At 35.2% G+C, this 22,447-nt stretch overlaps 1 protein-coding gene across 1 annotated transcript; it reads left to right on the forward strand.

Annotated features, from left to right (window-relative positions):
* Positions 1 to 416: 416 nt before the first annotated feature.
* Positions 417 to 22,032, forward strand: LOC131164693 (outer envelope protein 64, mitochondrial). The gene is made up of 13 exons (XM_058122084.1): positions 417 to 1,013; positions 1,167 to 1,319; positions 1,626 to 1,750; positions 6,557 to 6,682; positions 8,030 to 8,212; positions 8,406 to 8,547; positions 13,047 to 13,215; positions 13,626 to 13,760; positions 13,871 to 14,071; positions 15,128 to 15,255; positions 15,744 to 15,795; positions 19,622 to 19,691; positions 21,678 to 22,032. The coding sequence occupies exons 1-13, from the start codon at positions 760 to 762 to the stop codon at positions 21,758 to 21,760; spliced, it is 1,821 nt and encodes a 606-aa protein (XP_057978067.1). The 5' UTR covers positions 417 to 759; the 3' UTR covers positions 21,761 to 22,032.
* Positions 22,033 to 22,447: the final 415 nt, after the last annotated feature.

Below are 22,447 nucleotides of genomic sequence, written 5' to 3' on the forward strand. Positions count from 1 at the left end.
GTAGACTTGGTACCGAATCACGTTAAAATAGTGGTGTTTAGCTTTATCTTCTCTCTACTCTTTAATTTGTGTTTTGTGCATGATTTACATTTCATATACTGTGAAATAATTGTTTGAATTTTACCAAGAGTTTTGTTTTGTAGAGAAAGCCCAAAATACGCGAAAGAGTCCATTCACTCATCCCTTCTTAACTCTACACCCGGATCGACAATTTATGTAAATAAATATCTCTGGATCTAAATTTATCAATATTAGACAATTATGTTGATTGAATGATGCAACATAACATGCTAAATTCTGATATTATTATTAAAATTAATTATCAAATTTAATATGAACGCCGGCCAGTCATGCGAATGCAAGATTAGCAGAGTGAAACTGCAACTTCAAGATGCGGTTTTAGTTGCTCAAGGTTTGCAGTTTGTATCTCGAACTTGCGAAACACAAAAATTGTCAAGTTGGGGCTGTTGTGCTTGGGCTGGCTCCGAATTTCAAACTTCAAACTTCAAAACTCACTCTGGGTTGGGCGGACCTCAGCCCAGCTCTATAATCCCCCCACAGAATCACGAAGATTCGCGCAATCGCGCGTGACCTTCACGCTGCCCGCTTCCTCCGACATCCCTCAACCCTCATAGTCCCTTCCTTCAACGAAGCCGTCGAGAGATTCAAACCCTCCGCCTCTCTCCAAAACCCTCCAAAAACCCTAATCTAAACCTTCCCAGAACTTGATCGAACCTGTCATCTCCATTCAACTTGATCATGTTGCAGTCATTGAAGGTTGTCAAGACAAATGCTTCCAATCCGAAGCTCTGGATCATGATCGGCATAGGCGTGGCAGGGCTTGTAGTCCTCGCCGAAACTACCCGAAGGAAAAGAAGAAAAGTAGCCAAGAGGTTACAGAGAGCAGATTTCGGGGCTTTTGTCGAGCGCTTCGAGCTTCTTCCCTTCCCTCAACCGCCCCCTCCTGCCGCGCGCCAGTTGCTTTCTGGCCTCACGTTCGCCATCGAAGACATGTTCGTGTTTTATTGTGTTGTGGGAGTACTTTCCTTGCTTTTGAGGATGATAATTAATGCAGTTTTGGGTTTTAAAAGTGAGAAGGCGCTTTGGGTTCGATAGTGAATGATTGTTTACTGAGTTCTGACTTGGTGGTTTTTTATGTGTGATAGATTCGATGTGAAGGGGTATGTGACGGGCTTTGGGAATCCAGAGTGGAAGAGGACGCATGAGGCGGCGGCTAAGACTGCAGTGGCGGTGGCGGCCTTATTGAAGAATGGGGCTACGTGTGTTGGCAAGACTGTCATGGATGAGTTGGCCTTCGGGTATTGCTTTCTTTCTCTCTCACCATTGCTTCTATTCTTCTTATATAGTTCATCTGATATTCAAGCAAACTTGTTATGCTTGCTTCGTCAGTTACAAAACTGAGGAGGGTGCAATTCATTTCCCCACGCCCAGAATCTGCATTGCACAGGCTAAAGCATTTTACTCTATATTGAAAAATGCATTCCTTATTGATGAAATAAGGACAATTGACAGCAACTTCACTTTGATCGGAACTTGCCCCCTCCCTATCTCCAATGAAATTAATGATGAAATTAATCAAGACATTTGCGTGACTATTGTTTCAGGGTAACTGGGGAGAACATTCATTATGGAACCCCCACCAATCCACAATTGCCATCAAATATCCCTGGAGGTTCTGCTAGTGGTTCAGCTGTGGCTGTTGCAGCTGAGCTTGTTGAATTTGCTCTTGGTAATGGGTTCTTTACTTGTGTTGGATTGGAAATGTGTGAAATTACAATACCTGACTATTTTTATTTTATTTTTTATTTTTTTTCCACACGTATGGTCAATGGAATTCATCCTGCATTTTTCTAACTACAGACTTGTTAAAAAAAAATATGTTCATTTTTTGTGTTCTTCTGCCATTCAATATTTTGTGGAGATATCTTCTTAACAGGAACTCTCGTTCTTCCGATTGTTTGCAATAAGGGTTCATTTCTTGTAAATTTGATATATAGGTTGTAGCTATTGTTCGTGGTCTTTTTCTGGTACCTCTTTTATGCATTTTATTCATAGTTGTAACCCATGAAGCATGGATTGGATAGGATATGGGATGCATATTTTGATTGAGCAGATCATTAGAAAAATAGGATATGGATATATTGAGGACGCAGGAATAGGAAAATTATTATTAAAAAATATAATATTAGTTATAAAAAATAATTTCCAATTTAAGTTTTATTAATTCTACTATATAGTAATTAAAATGAAGAAAAAAGAATAAAAAAAACACATCTAAACAGCATAATCCTTGAAACATCAGGTACCACCTGAAAATTACTTACAATCACACTAATTCATAAACCACACAATCACAATAAATCATAAAAAAAAGTCATAATATTAAATTAAATATTATAACTTCAAAAACAAAGTTCTATTTGCTTTCATTCTCTATCGTGAGTTGATACTTGATGCATATGATGAAACATTAGCATACAAGCATAGGAGACCTTGCTTGGCCAAATGGATTAAAATAGTATTGGATATATTGTGGATATGCCAAGAAATGCCACTTAAGTATTTGACACATTTATGAAGGATTGGCATATATCAGATATTCATCAATGTCCAGTGTTGGTGGGGATGACCATTCTCTAGAAGTGTTATTGCGTCATAGGTTGCAACATTTTGTTTGCAAGGGTTTTGAGATTAACCTAGGTTGAAATATGTGTGTGGATGTGTGTTTTCTCTCTTTTTGTTTATTTTACATTTCATAGCTTAAGGGAGCTATTTAACCACAGCTACTGTAAAATTTGAACTTCTAAGTTCTGTTTTTTTTCTTCTTGCGGTTTATTTCTCTAGTTTTCTATTAATATTCAGTTAAAAATTTCAATATATTAATGCTAGATTTGTATACACTATTTATACCTTGTTGTTGTTGATGATGATGATGATGATGATGATGAGATTTGAACCTTGGATCTCCCTTGCCCCATCCCAAGTCTTTACTACCTAAGCCAGTCACCAGGGGCTAGGCTATACATAATTTATCTTAAGAATTTGGTGGGCAATATTTTCTTGCTCTCATATACCACTTAATGTACCTAGTTAATCGCCAGAGTGTGCAAAACAATTATCCAAGCACTTTCTTTACCTCAATTGGAGATTTGGCATACCTCTGCCATATAGGGGAGTTAGATACTATGTCATACTATGAATTTCCTTCACTTTAGTGGAACTACAATCAAGAATAAAGAATTGGCTCGTTTTGCACCTCTTCTTTTCATTATTTCCACTGTGTTTTATTTGTTTGTTTTCTGTAGTGTTTGCCCCATGATCCCCAATTTCTCATGGGCGACTCTAGTTGCCATTAACATGCATAATCCAGGGGTTAAGTTGGTTGGTTAGCATGGGAATGAATATGCATTGTCGATTCCCTTCCCCTCCAAATCCTCCCTCAGTACTGGCTGATACTTCTCCTCCTTTATAATGGAAATGAAAGGAAGAAATTCTAAATTAAATACAAAATTGTGGAGAAAACCATTGTTAAAAAGATTGTAGAAGCTGATATCTTTTTGATTATGGCTTCAAAAGTCAACACTGGGGCAACTAAAGACATCCAAAGGTAAGCCTGTTCCTACAAGATTAAAAGTTATTAAAATTTCCAAAGTTATACAGTTTCATAAGCCAAAATCATGTATTGGGAATCAGCATATTTAGGTCATGTATGAGGAATACAGAAAGAAAGGAAGGAAGGAAGGAAAGAAGTCCCAATTTGAAATCCTCTACTATTGTTGGCTATTGTGGTTAGACTCAAAAAATGGCAGTCATTCTATCCCTATTTAATTCCATTCATTGCATATATTTCTTCAAACCTGCAGTGATAGCTGTACACATGATGATAATGTTAAAGGGCAGAGGTTCATTCGTTCCAGTCATACCACTTCTATTATTAGAAAACTCAAAAGAGAAACCATGAAGGGGCCATTTGGTATCATTGTAAAACATTATAAATTCAAAAATTAGAAATGAAAACTAAAACTAGAAACAAAAGCTAGAACCCAAAGACTAGCACCTTGTTTGGTTAATATTTCTAAAACGAAAAACTAACTAAAAAAATTATTGAACAAATGCTCATTTTTTGTCTTTAAATCGGATAACAAGTTAGGAATATAATTTAAATAATAAAAATAGAATAAAAAATTAAAAATATTATAATTAAAATAGAAATTATAATAATTAATTTAAATAATTATTATATTTCAAACTCATTGTTTAGTGATACAAGAACAATAATAGTACATGATGTTTGAAAAAAAGTATAATTATTTTTGTAAAGGACTTATTATTTTTTCAAATTCTTAGAAATTTATGGATATTTTTTTTATTTGAATTTTTTTAAAAAAATTCACATGCTCATTTTATTTTATTTTAGCAAAATACATGTATAAAATGAATGATTTAATCCAAAAAAATCTAATTCTGGATATTAAAATACTATAAAAATGGGTTTTCAGTTTTTTTTTTTTCTCATAAACAACTGAAAACCAACAGGAGAAAAGCCAGCAAAGGGCCTGTTTTTGGTATAGTGGCTTTTTTCTGTTTTTTATTTTTGTTTCTGCTCTGTGAAGAAACATATTAAAAAAATGCGTTTGTTATGTTGTCAGGTTTCTGTTTCTGTTGTTAGTTTTTAGTTGTTAGTGAAAAAACTGAAAACTAGATTTTGTGGTTTTAAATTATTTTGACAACTTGTTGCAATAAAGTTTTACATCCAGAAATAATTTTTTTAGATTAAATCATTTATTTTATACACACTTTTTAATTAAAATAAAAATAAAATGATCATATGAATTTAAATATAACTAAAATAAAGTCATTATTTTTCAATTGTCATGTACATTAAGATTGTTATTGTAAACTAAAATTTGTAAATACAACAATTAAGAAAAATAATTATAACAAATTTTATTTTTGTTATATTATTTTTATTTTGTATTATTCTGAAATTTTATTATTTTAGTCATATTTTTATAATATCATTTGAGTTGAAGATGAAAATGAGCATTTTTTTTATTAAGCTTTAAATTTATTTTGGCTTTAGAAATATTAAGCCATCCATACATGCTGCTGGTTTCTGTTTTTTAGTTTTTGTTTTTAATTTTTGATTTTCGTTTCTGATTTACTTTTTCGTAATTTTCGCTAGTGATACCAAACAAGCCCTAAAAAAATGCATTCTCAGGATTTGTTCTTTGTGCAGAAGAAAAAATAGAAAATGGAAAACAGAAATGATACCAAAGAGGCCCAAAGATTTTTAATGGGAGTTTCTAAATATTTTATTAGAAGATGCTACAGATTTGTGTATTTTTTTGATAAGAAAAAAAATCATGTGAAGAGCAGAACCAGATAGGACAATGAAGGGAGAACAAGATGTCCTCCCAAGAAGAGTGAAATACAGCCAAAAAATTAAAAATACAGCTAAAAATTGCAAAAGTAATTACAGAAGTGCTACACGCTAATCCCTAACAAGATCGGACAGCGGGAAAACCTCTAAAGAATCCGGAGGAGTGGACCCAAATAGAGGTTAAAATGACTTCTCTATCCCACAACAACACCAGGGAGGTTATGCAATCATTGAAGGTTCTCACATTTCTTGACTCATAACGTCCGCAAAACAGAAAAACACTGAACTATGCCATAGCACTTCTCCATTCCTACACTATCCAAAACCACAGTAACGCATGAGCAAAAAATCGCCCACAGCCCAAGGAGGCACTCATGCTTCACCAAAGCAAGAAAAAAAGGCACTCCAGAAATGGGTAGCAACCCTACAGGGTGGGTATTTGTTTTGTTGGTTCATGGTGCATTACACACAAATCAGGCTTGATAGTCACGTAAGGCCTTCTGTTTTGAAGCAAAGCATGCATTTTAATCCTGTTCAAAGTCAATGGCCTTATAAAGGTCTGAATTTTGAATGGAACTCTAGCATTCTAGATGATGTGGCTCCAAGGAAACAAGTTGGATGTGGGAGATTTGTGAAGGCAAAAAAAATGAAAAGGATTTGGTGGAAGAGAAGTCCTTACACATCGCCTCCTTGCACTCTCTCATCACTCCTAGACGGAACAGAATTTGTGCATTGGATGGATAATCCCCTGCATTTAATTCTTTTAAATGAATCTTGCTCTGCAACTTAAAGCATGTAATGGCTGATAAATGTCCCTCACTTATTCTTAAGCAGAAAATCGCCTTCTTTAATAATACTAATCATTTAACGGCATTGTTTAGGGCATTGTTTTGCTTTTTGCTTCATATCAAGTGACAAAAACTTCTTCATTTTGCATTTCCTAATTTCCTTTGTGTCCTAGTTTGTACTCTAGAGTTGGTATTTTGAGGGTAAATTTCAAGTTTTTTCTGTAAGTTTGCTTGCTACTTCTTCTTTTACATTTTTATCTTGTGAATGCTTTATTCACTTATTATAATTATAAATAATGTATTTGAGGTGATTTTGCTTCTTAATTATGCCATCTGAGTTTTTTAAAGTTCCATGATTTTGCAGGTACTGACACTACTGGGTGTGTGAGAACCCCAGCATCATTCTGTGGTATCCTTGGATTCCGACCGTCTCACGGGGTGGTGTCTACAATTGGGGTTCTGCCAAATGCTCAAAATTTGGATACCATTGGTACTTAACGTAGTGCTGTAATATGATTCTAAAATGCATTGATATCTTCATTTTTTAAAATCTGGACATTATTGATAGTTGATACTTCTCGTAGTGCTGTAATGTAATGTGCTGCATTATGAAGATGTATAGTGCCAAACGCATTGATTTTATTTATTAAATTATAATACTTGAGCTTTGCTGATCCTATGCCTTCTCCCAAACTGGTAGAATAGGATGCATGAGACAATAGTTTGAGAAATAAGCCTGTATTCTTCTGCATCACTTTCTTTTCCTATTAATAAAAGCCCTTCATTATGCTTGTTGAATCACAGTTGCGAAAACTTAAACAGTTGATGCATTCCTAGGCACAAGGCATATTCAAGTGCCATGGCTTGTGCCTAAGGTAACCTTAGGTTAGGTGACCGGAACTATGTACATACCTAAGTAAATTATAATTTTTTTTTTCTTTCTTTTACTTCTGCTTGAGGATATTACATGTTAATAAGGAAATAGTCTCATTTTAATTATTTAAAAATACTTAGGTGTCAGGTATACAAATTTCAAAATGCCAACTTACTTTCAAGAACAAAATTTAAAAAATCCAGCATAGTTTGGCTCTCCCCATTTCAAGTTCAAAGAAATCCTTGAAAATAAAGGCTTCAGAAAGCTTAAATGCTTAATTTAGGCTAAGCATAATTGAATTGAAAATATTGTAAAAAATATTCTTTATACTTCATGAGGCATTGGTCAATATTTGGTCAAATGGTTCTCAGATTGAGTGAATTCTCAACTTGGCCAACCTTGTAGCTTATACCAACTTGATACAAAAATTTCCTAAATACTTCATAAAAAAAATGAGATTAAGTCAAATTGAGTATTGAGTTTGTAGTAAATCCATGAAAAAATGTAATTAAATTCTAAATCAATAAGGTTTTGTATGATCATTATGCTTTACGTTAATTGAAATTGCTCTCTAGAGCATATAGCACATTTATCCTAAGCTGTGCACTGGCGCCTTGCTCATTGCACCTTGCAAGTTGTGCTCCTGGGTGCATTTTGTGTGTTGGTGCACATTTTCCTATAACAACTATGGTTGAAGTGGGTAACTAATCTTGGATGCACATAGATGAAAGGCTGACATATATGACATTTTTGTACTGAGTTAGCTTACCTTATATTATCCATAGTCTGACTAATTCAAAATTCAAATTATTAGCGGGTGGTTGGCATGGCGTACGATTGATGTGCCTTTCTTTCCTTTTCTTTCTCTTTTCTTGGAAATCATCTTCCTTTTTATCTCTTTGTTTTCCAATTTATTTTTTGTAGCTGGTTATTTCTTCATTTCATTATGTGACTATCTTTCAGGATGGTTTGCCCGTGATCCATCTGTTTTACATCGAGTTGGACATGTTCTACTTCAAATGAATCTAGTGGCGCCTAAAAGGGCAAGACGCTTTATTTTTGCTGATGATCTTTTTCAGCTTTCAAAGGTTCCCAAGCAGAAAACTGTACATGTTGTCAGCAAAGTAACTGAAAATCTATCTGGATGTAAGTTTCAGTGTTACAATTTATCTATCATTATTCATCGTTCAATTTTCAGTTACATGTTTCTGTAATTTCATATTTAATATCATATTTTGGTGTATTATTTCTGTGGTTTCCTAATGTGATGATAGTATTTTGACTAAAGGAAACTGTTATAATGATCCTCTAAGTTATTTTTGTGTCATTGACTGTGCAGATCAGCCTCCAAAACATATGAATCTTGGTCAGCATATTGCTTCAAATGTACCTAGTTTGAAAAGTTTTCGAGAAAAATCAAATCATCAAAATGGAATATCTACATTGAAAGCTCTATCTTCTGTGATGATTTCGTTACAGAGGTATTTTAGAATGATCTTGTTTATTTTATATTCATTAATTATAAGAAATCTAGCTTACACATACGGATATCTTCTCATAGAAAAATTGTTGGAGTTGTGTGGCAGGCATGCTGACGTGGGTTTTGCATTTTAGTGTGGAATCTGTTGTTGGCTTTTATGCTTTGTGCCTACAAACAATGCAGAATTCATTGGTTTGCTCTAAAAGAAAATATGTTTAGAAATTGACATGGTAATGCATGATGCAAATGAGCATAAAGTTCTCTAGGATTATTATGAGGACAATATCGTCCTGATTTTGGGTATTAGTTAGGGAAGTGGTACTTAGTTTATTTAGGATCCAAATTCAATTTCCTTTTTATGTTCAAGCATTTTAAGCCCCTATGGAAGGGGCCGTATGTATTTATTTTATTCATAGTTGAAATTAGAATTGAATTTATGTTGGACATTTGTCCTACATCACATGGCTAAAAGAAGACAGATAAGGCACGAGTGGGTGCTGGAGTGTTAGCAGAGACTTTTTGAGCTATATCTTTTTGATATGATTTATTTAGGATCCATTATTATTTTAGATTGCCCAAGTTTTTTTATTAGTGGAGTGTATTTTTATTTTTAAATAGCATCATCTACCTCAAATTCTCAGACGATTGTATGACTTTTCTTTATTTTATGGTTCTCATCTTTCTCCTGCTTGCATTTCATTTTACCACTTGTGCATTATATGAGTTGCAAAAGGATTATTTGCTGTTTACATATATGTAAATTAACCATGATCAGTCTCCTCCTCTCACCATCTTTTGAAGATGACAGTTCCCCACTGACGCATGGACAATGGGAGCTGTGATATGAATAATGTACACATGAAGGTTCCAAATTATAATGTATCATTTCCATCTTCTATGAAAATCAGTTGATTGATTTTCAAATAGACCAGAGGATGATGAACCGTAAGTGTCTTTAGGCTTATGCAGATTCACATATAAACTGGTTAATAATCATAACTGAAATTAATATTGGTGAGGAGAATGGGATTGGAGATGATTCACATTATTTCAGTTTTGTCTGTTTGAATTTTGCTTTGTATGTTCAGCTCTGCGGTGGAAATGAAAGCATTGGCTTATTTGTGACTTGGGCGATTCCAAGATGACAAGACTAAAGGAAAAATTGTGGCCTTCAAGAAACAGAGGAATATGCTAAACATTCCCTGTCATCATCTAATTTTTTTGCTTGCGTGATAGTGCTTGAAGGTTATTCGAACAGTTGAGCTCCTTGTGCATTTACCCTATACTGTTGGATGGCAGGAAAAAAAATGCTTTAAAATTGACACTATGGAGATCATAAGTTTCTAGGGCATCTTTCTCCACTGCAATTTGTAACGTTTGTGAGAGATTTATAGGTAAAATATCCTCAATCCTCCGAATTTCATTGATACTATTCCCCTCTTAACAGAAGCATTCTGATATTTTACGGTCCAATAATTCTTGAGATACTCTTGCCCAAATCCATTCCTACAAGATTCTGAAGAAGTTGCAGATGCAGAAACATCCCTTGCTTTATCAGAAGAGAGAAGATGATGTGAAATTGTGTGAAAATTCGACCTACCCATGTCAAGCTGAGGCTGAAGATGCTGTCTAAAAAATTTCAAGGTTGAAGCTCCTTCCCAAATGAAAAAATCCATTACCAGCTGAGCAGTTTGTTATTCTGTGTTAAGGGATCTGTTTCCCAATGAATTTAGTTCAAACACTTTTAGGATGGCAACTGATGAGATTATGTTTTTCCTAATTCCTAGAAAAAGATACCTTTAGGTTTATCCTATATGGAGTTACCTTACCTTGATGGGTTCTGAAATGAAAAATAACCTCTGGTTTTCTTTGAAAAATGTCATTTTAGTTAGGTTTTGATCAATTCAAAAAACAAAAGACAGAGTCCTATTGCTTCTAGACGTGTGAGGAATGATCTTGCTTGTAAAAAATTCTGAGTGTTGGGGAAGGTAAGGCTTTGGTGAGATGAGGGATGGGATAATATTGTAGTTTATCTCAAAATAGTTAAAGATATTCATCCTTCACTTTTTTGCCAATATCCTGGTGAGTTGGAATGAGGACAGTGGTGAAATTTATTCTGCACTAAAACTGCAGTTGCTTGATGCAAGCAACTCTGCAGCCAAGGAACATTCTTATCAACTATTTCTTATCTGAAATGCACATTGACATACCTCAAAAAATTATTCCTTTCCCCCTCCTATTTTGACTCTTATGTGATGTATTATGCCTAACATTTTCAAGAGCAACTTGTTTTCTTTAAAATTGTACGCTGACTTTTATTTCCTGTTCTTTTGATCAGCAAAGAGAAATTTCATTGAAAGGGCACTAAGGGGGTGCTGTCCATATACATAAAAGAAAAGAGAGAGAACCAAAAGATGGATCAACAGTGTGACAGTTTATCCAAGAGAGTAAAAATTAAAGTCCTCCATGTACTGGCCAATGTACCAGATTGAAAGAGTGTTTAGAGTAGTATCCGTGAGGATTGTGGGAAAACTAGGCGTACTTTCAAAAGCTCTAGCATTTCTCTCTCCACATTATCCAGAAAATAGTAGTACGAATCAAAGACAAGGCTTTTGTTATTTCTCTATTTGTAGAAATATTCTTCCTAGTGCAGATTTCCTTCCCGCAGATTTGGCAGTGACCCAGTGCTGTCTCAAAAAGAGCAGCGGCCAGATTTCAAAAATTCTTGTCAGGGGGCAATTAAGCAATTACTGGTTGACAATTTCAGCATCTTCTTTGCAAAGAAAGCATCTACTGACCAAGGTGGAACCCCTTCTCTCAAGGTTATTGAGTGTAAGGGGGCATGCGTTTTGCACTTAATGCCCTCTAAATAGAGGCTATTCTCTTAATGGTCTAATATTAGGTGAAACTGATATTGTTTAGTTAACCTCTGAATGAGTGCTGAAAGCAGAAGATTTCACCTCCCAATCACGGGCATTTCTGGATGTTCCAGGCTGCCCCAACAAGAGCGTGCTGCACATACGTACTTACCAAAGCATCTTTGTTACAAGCAATATTAAAAATTGCTGAAAATTGAGTACCTAAAAGAGATGAGCTACACGAACTTGCATGCAAAAAGAAAGGGTTAGGTTGGAGAGGGGGTGAGTCTACCACCTTTAGAGAGGTACTTATGCTTCTGACCAGCCTATTATTTTTTCAAAATTTTCAACAATAGGCTCCAATCCTTTTTTCCTTGAACTTTATGGGACCAATGTAGTTCAGAGGAAAATTACCCAGCTTGCAACCCCTTATACTAGCCAAGAAATTGGTGTCGTACACATTTCCAATGGAAATGAGTTACTCTTTCCGAATTGACTTTCAAACCAGAAATTTCTTAGAAGCAAATAAGAAAGCATGTGAGATAAAGAATTTGGTTGGCTTCGGCCTCACAAAAGATCATGGTATTGTCCACAAAGAGGGTGGGGGACTTCCTCCTCCCTACCTTTTCCCTCCACTGTCAGCACTTTTAACTCTTGCTCTTGTGCATTCGTAACAGGAGGCTGACAACTCCCATGACAATGATGAAAAGCGAAGGAGAAATGAGATCTCCTTGTTGTAATCCCTTGGAGGAATGAAGGAACCTTGAAGGGCAGCCATTAACAAGCGAGGAGGAGAGTGTGGTGATACACTGCTCAATCCATTTGCACCAACTCTCCAAACCCATTTTTTTGTGAACATGCAGAAGAAGATCCCAAGAAGTATGGTGAAAGGCTTTTCCCAAATCAAGTTTGCAAACAATACCTCCCTTCCCAGCTCTAGAGTCACTATACACAATCTCCAAAGCAATGCAGGCAGCATCCATGATTTGTCTCCCACAAAGGCATGTTGTTACTATCCTATGACTTCCAGGGTTGCTTTTCTCAGTCTTGTGGTGGGAACCTTAGATAAAAGCTTGTTAGACACTGCCTGCCAGACATGAAATCTTTGATGTAACCAGCCCCTCCCTTCTTAGGGATCAACACAATAAATGTGGTGTTAGTGCCCTTGCCCAGAGTGTTTACCTTGAAGGCTTGAACTTAATTCGATAAAAAAAAAACACCCAGTGCACAAAGCTCCCCATGCCATACTGGGATTTGATGGAGGGTATGATGTATGCCACCTTATCTCCATTATTGGAGAGTGTGTTTCTGTGACTTGAAGCTGTGACCTTTTGGTTTGAGTTAAACGACTTTACCATTGGCTGTTAAGTTTTTCTGCGTGGATAAATTCCCATACTTGAATGATATGATTTTACCTATAAAGTTTCTCTGTGCTGATAAATGCCTATGTAGTTCTTTTTGTAACTGTGAACGAGAACCTTTTCTTTATTATCTTGGATGCTTGAAGAGTACTCTCTTTCTCTCTCTCTGCCCCCAGCACCCTCTCTCCCACCCACCACTTGTAGTCTTGAACTAAAATATTGGGTTGCTATTGAGCATTTGATTTACTCTAACAATCATTTGTAATATAACTGCTCTCCAGACATGAATTCAAAACAAATCATGAAGAGTGGGTTAAATCAGTCAAACCCAGGTTAGGCCCTGATGTCTCTGATCGTGTTCTTGCAGCAATTAACTCAACACCTGAGAATATTAAAACTTTCTATAAGGTGAGGGCAGAAATGCGAGCTGCCCTTCAGAGTCTTTTAAAGGTACCTCCCAACTTCTTGTGGTATATTTGCTGCTCACTATTCTGTTACTATTTTCTAATAATGCAGATTTCATTTTGCTTTCATGATAATTAAATTTCAATATACATAAATTGATCAACATCTATTGTTGCAAATAGAAGCCATGCATGTGTTACAATGTTAAGTATGATGCTGCTCTTATTCTTCAGTTCTGTTTGTAAAGAAATGCTTTTGTCAAAAAAGAAAATTGATTTGAACTGAAAAAGGATATAATGATGTGACAATCACCATCCAGTAACTCCTCTACATCTGGTAAATGATTGTAAGCAACATATTTAGATCCTTCTGTGCTCTGACTAGATTTTGGTTATAATCATTGCTTAGCTTTGTCAGAAACCTAGGCTTTTTCTCACAGTTTATTGTTGGTTCAGGATGATGGGATATTGGTAATTCCTACAATTGCAGATCCTCCATTAAAAATTTCCTCAAAGAAAGGTCTGTCTGCTGAGTTCCATGATAGAGCATTTGCTTTATTGGGCATTGCGAGCATGTCTGGTTGCTGTCAGGTAAGTCTAATATATTAGTCTTTTATCTTTAACTTGCTATGTTTTTTATTGGTTCCTTTAACCTGATCAATTTTTTATCAGTATCTTATTCTCTTACTTTATTTTTCTAGGTTACCATTCCATTAGGGAAGCATGATGACTGCCCAATCTCCGTTTCATTTATTGCATTCCATGGAGCTGATAAATTTCTCCTTGATACGGTCTTGGATATGTATTCATCTCTTCAGGAGCAGGTCAGCATGGCATCCAACGCGCTGCCATTGCCAGATGCCAATGGTAACATGGATACTGCTGAACTGTTGAAAGAGAAGGTTCGTTTTTTTAACTTTAATTTTTTTTATGTCATTGTGGAGTTTTATTTTCAAAAAATCACTGAAGTTATAAGACATGAATGCCTCATCATGAGAAAATATTCCTATACTTATATGGAATATAAGAAAATTTTCCTATACTTACATGGAATCTTACTGTTTGTTTGATGCACACCAGCTATGGCTACTTTCTTCTTGCTTAGTTGGTATCATTGCTGCTCTTTATGCATGAGCTAGTATTCTAGAGTGCCGTGCTTTCATCTGTTGAGGAGGGCATTTGCCATCTTTCTAACTTTGTAAAATTGATCCCAATATGTTTACTTCTTCCTGATGCTAATTATAAGCTTTTCTGATATGGTGATACAATGATACCTATTGTTTGATTGGTTGAATCTTACCATGCTGCTTAAAATGATATCTGAATTGTGGTGATAAAATTTGTTGATTACAGATCTCTCTCTCCTGCTCTTCCTCCCCCAACACCTTTCTCTGTCTCTCTAATTTGGACATTGTTAGAATATTTTTAAGATAAAATTGGCTTAATCCCACATCCTTTTGATTGGTTGGTTGTTTACGATCCTCCATTTCAAACTTCTGCAGCCCCTGTGCTGTGTAATCTTGTGATTTGTGTCTTGATATTTTCTTAGAGATTTTAAAGTATGTTATGCTGCTCATGAAATTGTAGTCCATTCAATGTCTCCAAAGTCAAATGTAGTTGCAACTGACGCTGTCTTACTGTCAATGAGGGTTGTGTAACTGGTTTTACTTGTCAACAACCTTATGCGTTTTATTGGGTTACTTTGTCAACTCTTCAAATTTAACACTCCTACGCCTTTGGAAGAATTGTTACTCTAGCATATTTGGGAGCTGGTTTTGGCTAAATTTTGTGGACTCTTCCGCTCCTTTTTCGGTTCTCCCATAAGCTGGGCCTGTGTTTCAGGATATCATTGGCATTGATATATGTTCTCCAACATTAATATTTTCTGAAACCTAATCACTTCAATGGTCAGATTCCATTATTATAAACTCCTTGATATCTGAAAGTTGTCATTGCAGGGCAATGCAGCATTTAAAGGAAGACAGTGGAATAAGGCTGTGAACTACTACAGTGAAGCTATCAAGTTGAATGGGACAAATGCAACTTTCTATAGCAACCGAGCAGCTGCATATTTAGAATTAGGATGGTATTGGATTCTCTCCTAGGCCCCATTTGTTTGACAGGATGGTATTACATTCTGTGTGTCCATATTTAGCTGCATTATACATGCAAAAAAAAAGTGTGCCCTGGCTCAGTTCTTATCCCAGATTCCCATATGTATGGTAAAACTATCTCATGGTTGAATTATACCAGAGATGAAGGGAGGGATAAGTGCTTGAGAAAATAAAAGGTATCTTGGCCCTACTCCTTATTCTGTGTATGTGGGTTAAATTTGCTATTTTTTATTGTAGCAAATATAGGATACGATAATACATGGAATGCCCCATTGGCTATTCTATGCTAGACAAACATGTTATGAAGCCTTATCTCAGCATAAAATTTCCAGTCATATGCATTCCTTATTCTATTCCTTCTCATCCTCACCAAATGGATTCAGAATCTGTCAACTGATGATTTCATTACATTGCTCTTTGTTTGGATGATTGATTTATCAACTTGTTTTAATTGATGCAGTTTCCAGCAAGCTGAAGAAGATTGCAGTATGGCGTTATCCCTTGACAAGAAGGTGATGGCACAATAATATGCTTATTGTGATATTTAAAAAATTCTTTATGAAGCCCTGTTTTGGTGCCTAATAAGCCTATGGTGGACTGTTTTTAATTCTTATTCTCACAACATGTGCATCCTTTTTATTATTTAATTGTTAAGTGTTATCTTTAATCCTGCTGTAGAATTTCCTTAATTATCTAGAGATGCTTGTTTACTGAAATTGCTCTTCCCCGTGTGGATAGAATTAATACTACAAAATATTCTCATAATAAAACTTTTGTTTTCAATTCCTTCTATTGGAGTATTCAATGATTGTAAGTTTTTTTTTTTGGAGAGAAGATAGTGTGCAAAATGAGGAATAAAAATGTATACAGAAGATCCAGCTAACTAAGCCATCCAGATTAGAGAAAAATTACTAAAACAATGAGAAGAGGATGCCACACAACACAAGTGGTCCCTAATCAAATGAATAGACAAAGAAAGATCATAAAAAATGTGAGCATTTCTCTAACTAGGCGGCTACTCAGAAAACAGAGAAGACTACATATTCCCAGAACCTTTTTGAGTCCTTGTGCCTTCCAATATCCCTTTCATTAATCAACAACAAAGCTTCCAAGGACTAGGGCACAGTCAACAGTTAATAAACAAATAAAAATCTTATACCATAAACTCCAAATCCCTGAGCAGTGAGAAATGAAGAAAAATGTGAGCATGGGATTCTTCATTGATTCACTAGCATAGCACTTAACACACACATCAGCTGACAAAGCCTTGTAAAGTTCTTCTAATCTGCAGCAAATTGCTGGTGTTTACTCTATTAAAAATGGTCATCTAAACAAAGTCCCTAATCATAGAAGGTACATTGGCTTTCCATGGAAAAAAATTAGCAAGGGGAAAAAAAAGGATTAAATGAGCGAACTAAATGAGAACACACCAGAGATATCCAGAGTCCAAATCCTAGCATTCCTCTATAAAAATGGTCACAAGAATATAACATGCTAAGAAGCAAAGAGAGTTCCTTAGCCTCCCTATTTTGACATTCCTATGAGAGTGGAAATTATAGGGAACAGTGAAACACAGCCCCATTGAGAATGGAGAGGCAATAGCCACATCATTGTGTGTGGTAGGAAAATAAAAAAGAGAGAAGGAGAAGTAACCCAAAAGTGATGCTTCCCTACCCAAAGCTCCTCCAAATAAATGAACTCGTGACCCATCCCCTACTTTATACTTAATACAGGGAAAGAGAAAGAGTGAAATCAGTGGGATGAATTTTCATGGGCATTCATGAGAAACTCGAATTTGAGCATTAGCATCCCATCCTTTCTCTCGCAAACTAAATTTACTCTTGATTACATTATGCTGAAGAGCACACCCCACCTTGTGGAACTCACAGCTTGGTTGTTGTTGATTTCTTTATGTCAAAGAGAACTAGTTTTCAAAGGGAAACATATCCACTTTCCCGCAAGAGCAATGTCCCCTGAGTTGACCTCAGCTTTAGACCTACAAGGCTACAAATAAAGGCTACAAATAACCTCCCAATTCAAAAGATGATCTCTTCATGCTTAACTAGAGTTTCATTATTCTTATGTTGGGATGCTTGTGTTTGTTCTATATGCAGAAAGTACCTGTAGCTATTATACTCCAGTCAATCTGGCTCTTTGTCTAAAAATGGTGTAGTTTGCTTATTTATTGTTGATTTGTTGTCATTCGTACATGTGCTTAAAATAGAGAGTGGGGGAAAGCAGGTTGGCTGAAGTATCTGTTCAGAAGTTATTTGTATGATTTGAAATATCATTAATGGGGATTTAAAGCATTATATGGCTCGAAAGTCTATATTGCTTTGGGTTATCTTATTACTATTATTATTATTTTTGGACCGTGAATTTATGATGTGCAGGGCTCTCACATTATTTTTTCAAAAGAAAAATTAAGGAATCTGCTGAAGGAAATTTAAGTACTGAAAAAGTTCATGTGCAAATATTTTTTTTGATAGCAAAAAATGATCATTAATGAAAAGAATAATTACAAAGAGCATGTGCAAATATACTTAAAGAACATTTTAAAGTATACAAAAGAACATTTTAACAACACCAAGGCTGGATAGGAGTTAAGAGTGAGGCTTATCCCCTCCCACTATTTTTTGGATTGTATGGTGGGAGAGAAATAGATGAGCTTTGAGGGAGAGAACTCCATCTGTCGGCTCAAAGATAGATGGCTTGAAACCTTTTTTGGTACAATGGTGTGAGTAACATTGATGTAAATACTATTATTGACCTGTTGATTTTTTAAACTGCTGATTTGTACATGAGTTGGCAACTGGTAGATGTAATGACATCTTTCTTTTGCTGATGAGGGGGGAAAAAGACAGTGCCTGGGCTGGACAATGGAATCCATAAGGACCTTAACTTCGTGTAATTTTTTGAAGTTGTGACTCAGTTCTCTCAAGACATTATTATGTAAATGCATGATAAACAGATTCCTATTTGTATGATTGTTTATAGTTAATGATAAATTAACTATAGATTGTAGCTGAATTTTCTATACCCACGCAGCACTAGTCTTAGCATCAACAAGGTTTGATTCATCTTCTTGTGACCTGATGGATATCTTCTGTCTGGATGTCAAAGTAAGATTTTTTTTTTTTTTTTCAGATGGAACATAGAAATTCTTGTGATTTGCCATTAAGGGGCCAGACCTGTGTAATGAATGAATGGAGGAGTGCCCCCAGACTTGCTCAATGCATATTTTCAATTATTTTTTCTTTAAACTAGATTTGCAGTTGCAAGGGCCAGCCACCATATCCTAGGAAAAGCAGAACTATTTAACACCATTGCATCATTGCCCTAATATGTAACCTAATATTGATGGTTGGTATCATTGTTACGAGGATCCCTATAGTGTCCCTTCATGGCTGCAGAACTGAAACTGTAAGAGATCTGGATTTCCAAAAGTAACAGTTTAATCCATTAAATGTATTCTATACAAAAGGTGGAGAAGAAGGCAAAGAAAATTGATGAAACTATGAAATCAAATCACAGAGTAGTTAAATTAAGGAAAACAGTGCAAATAAGGCATTGTGCTGTATATATTTAATCTTCCCTTATGTCACTCTGAATATTTAGTGATTTGAAGCTTCTGCTTCAAATTAAACTTTTAATGACTCGAGTAGATGCTTTCAAAGCATACTTGCCTGAAATAGTGAATCTAGCCAGGCCTACCTATTGTACTGCAACTATCCCTGTGCCCTTACCACAACCTGATACATTCCATGTCCTAGGCTACTATGGTTGGCATTTTATTGTAATAAAGTTAGTGAATTCCCTAGGATCATGAATTTCATGTGTAAGGTGAAATTATTATGTCATCTTCAACTGTTAACATTTTGTGAGGAGCTGTCTTACTTGTCTAGCATAGTAATTGCTTCTTTCTTCTATCCAAAACAAAAGCACTGTGGTTGCTTTTGATGGACAAAATCTGCTTCAATGCAGAATTTGTGAGGTCTGGCATTGAAAATTCATTTGAACTTGTGGACTGATTTTAATGAACCAATTTCATTCATGATGATTCTTTATAATTAAGATTTTTGAATTATATTCTATTGTTACTATTGATGGTATCTTCTTGCTGCAATGACCTCTTCTACACAGTACGATGGGGCTATTTTGCATGTTCATTTGTATGTTGATACATATGGCGACATGGGTTTAAGCGGAATGATATTTGTTGGAAAAGAATTATTTGTTTCTTAATATTTTTCTTGATAGATGTGACAGTAGAATTTTTGTACACTTGGATAGTCATCTACACTGTTTATCATTGATATTACTTCCATTTCCGTGCAGAATGTGAAGGCGTATCTAAGACGAGGAACAGCTAGAGAATCACTTTTATGTTATAAAGAAGCTGCTCAAGGTGAAAATCAGAACACGCCATCTTCTTGTGTGCTTTCTACTTAATTCTTGGTGTGCCATTTCCTTCAATATGAAATGTCTCTTGTTTCCCCATGCATGTTTATTGTTGCAATTTGAGAACTGCTAAATCCTCAGAGCCTTTCTAGTGTTCCCTTGGTCCAGGTTGCTTTAAGCTGGAATCGGGATAATATATAACTTGTGAATTGGTATCTAAAGAAGTTTTCATGACCTTGGGGTAAAAAAGATCTTTTTGAGTTTGGTTGGAGGAACCAAATGCGAACCAACTTTATTTGTTTTCTAAATTGAACTTCAGTTACATGGTTCAGTTTGGGACCTTTGGGTAACTAAGTTGGGTTTTTTCGGTTTTCCAACATGCTAAATCCTGAACTCACCGAAGTTTTTTAACTTCAAAATTTAATTTTAAACCATATTAGGCCCTCTTAATATTTTATACGTTAGGCACCAAACCCACCTTTTTGAAGAAATAATTAAAATATGGGACTTTTGAGGAGTTCCATATTGGGAGGATTTAGGGGAGGGGATGGGGGAGATGTGCCCGTAAATGCACTCCCCTGCTCCATCCCTTCAAGCAATTTGAAGGTTGCGGCTTCTGCCTGTTGTGTATTAGTCATGTGTTAGGACATTAAAAATAGACATAAAATATATAAGAAAGATGGTATATAACAAAATCTACATGAGGTTAGTAGTCGTTTAAATTATTCAGTTATTTTGGTTCCATGGTTCTCATAAACTGATATTGAAACTGTGCAGCAAAATTTTAGTACTTTCAAACTGAACCAGAACAAATTAAATCAGAAAACCAAAGTATTTGAACATCCACATCCATACCTTAAAACGAGAGAAGACCTGACTAGGCCAGCCATTCCTATTAAGTGTTGTTTTACAGAATTTTCTTCAAGCATACCCTTTGGAAACAATTATCAGTTTGTGGAAACCATAAAGATAGTTGTAAAGGAGTTGTTGCTAAAGTCACTGTATTTAAAACAGAATATTAGTATGAATATATTTTAGCTGATGAACCAGTTAGGTAAATCTGGAGCTGCAGTGCTTTTTGTGTTTCTTATGAAATCATATGCTCTACGGTTTTCCATCCTTCCCCCAGATGCCCTGGCAAGAGGCAGCAAGGCATTATGTTATATGGAGTCATTCATTGTTCACAGAAGGATACCACGGTTCATTGACAGCATTTTTAATTTATTTCATCATGCTTGATTTGACACAAATATTTTGTTTCATGACATGCTTACCTTGTTACTAGTATGTTTTGAGTTAACCATATAAAGCAGGAAAGATTAGAGAGAATATTTAAGGGGATTTTTTGCGAAGTAAAAATTCATTCCTCATTATTATTATTATTATTATTATTGCTCGTGGCTAACATACGATATATGTTAAATGTAATTCCTTACTATTGTTTGTTTTTGTTGAGTTTGAACTGTAGTATTTTTCCTGCATGCACGTTTTGGCAACTCTTCAAAGGGGCACTGCACGACTCTGTTATTTCAAAATTTTGGGTCACCTGAATTCGGTTTATGTTCTCGTATATAATAAATTACATGCTTTGTCTGTTGTGTGCAATTACCTAAAACTAAAATGTAGATGTTGACTTGTATGTGAGAATAAACGGTTCCACCAGCAAATTGTTCAATTATGAGAGGCAAAAACCTTAAAGTTGTGTTTTGGAGCATGAAATTCGGTTCTTGAATTTGGATTTGGATTTGTGAATTTGGTAAAAATTCAATAAAATTTTATCACTTTTTGTCTAGATTTTGGCAAATTCAAATTCAAAGTCATTTTCATGGTGCCAAATGCAGAGTAAGCCTACATTTAGTTTCTGGAACAAGTATTCTTAGGAATATAATAGTAATGATGGAAAATTAATAGTTCATACAAAAATATTTTGTTATCATGAAGCAATTAAAAACTTAAAAGCTTTATATTTATATTTATATTTTTACATGTGCAGATTTCAAGCACGCCCTTGTTCTTGAACCACAAAATAAGGTTGCTAGTCTTGCAGAAAAGAGATTGAGGAAACTGATGGGTTGATTCTTTGCAAACCCTATCCCTCCTACAACTGTTGGATTAACATTCGACGGAAGCCCTGCAGGGAAAAAAATTGAGCAAAATAATAGAAGAGAAGAGGTAACGGCTTTCTATTTATGAGCTGCTGGGTTTTGTCTTTTTGTTTTTTGCTTTTTTCTTTTTTCCCCCTTGTGCATATGTATCATTGAAAAAATGTTTTTATTAACATTGGTATGAATTTTGGTCCATTAATTGATGTTGACCGTTTAATTTTTGAATTAAGTTCAATTGCTCTCTCTCTCTCTCTCTCTCTCTCTCTCTCTCTCTCTCTCTCTCTCTCTCTCTCAATTTGTTGGGGATGGAGATGAGCTACTAACTTACTTAAGGCAGCGTTTGGATGATATGGTGCTCAAATATCCAACGTTGGCATTGATTAAAATTAAAACAAGATTTAGTGGTGAGATTGTCGAATGTGAATTACTTGATTGAGGCTAGATTGGGTTCAAGGAATCTCTGTTATTGGGAATACAAAAGTGGTTCTAATGGAAGAATTTAGAATCTCTAATTTAAGGACACTGAATATTCTCCATTTTTTCTTTTCCTAGAAATGTGTATTTGTTTTTCATTACTTGCTGGGTTAACTTTTGCATAGAGTAATTTCTTTTTAAATTTTTACAGCCCTGTACAGTTTTTATTGCATTTTCATTATAT

The sequence above is a fragment of the Malania oleifera genome, chromosome 9 (assembly GCF_029873635.1).
Source record: "Malania oleifera isolate guangnan ecotype guangnan chromosome 9, ASM2987363v1, whole genome shotgun sequence".
Lineage (NCBI taxonomy): Eukaryota > Viridiplantae > Streptophyta > Magnoliopsida > Santalales > Ximeniaceae > Malania > Malania oleifera.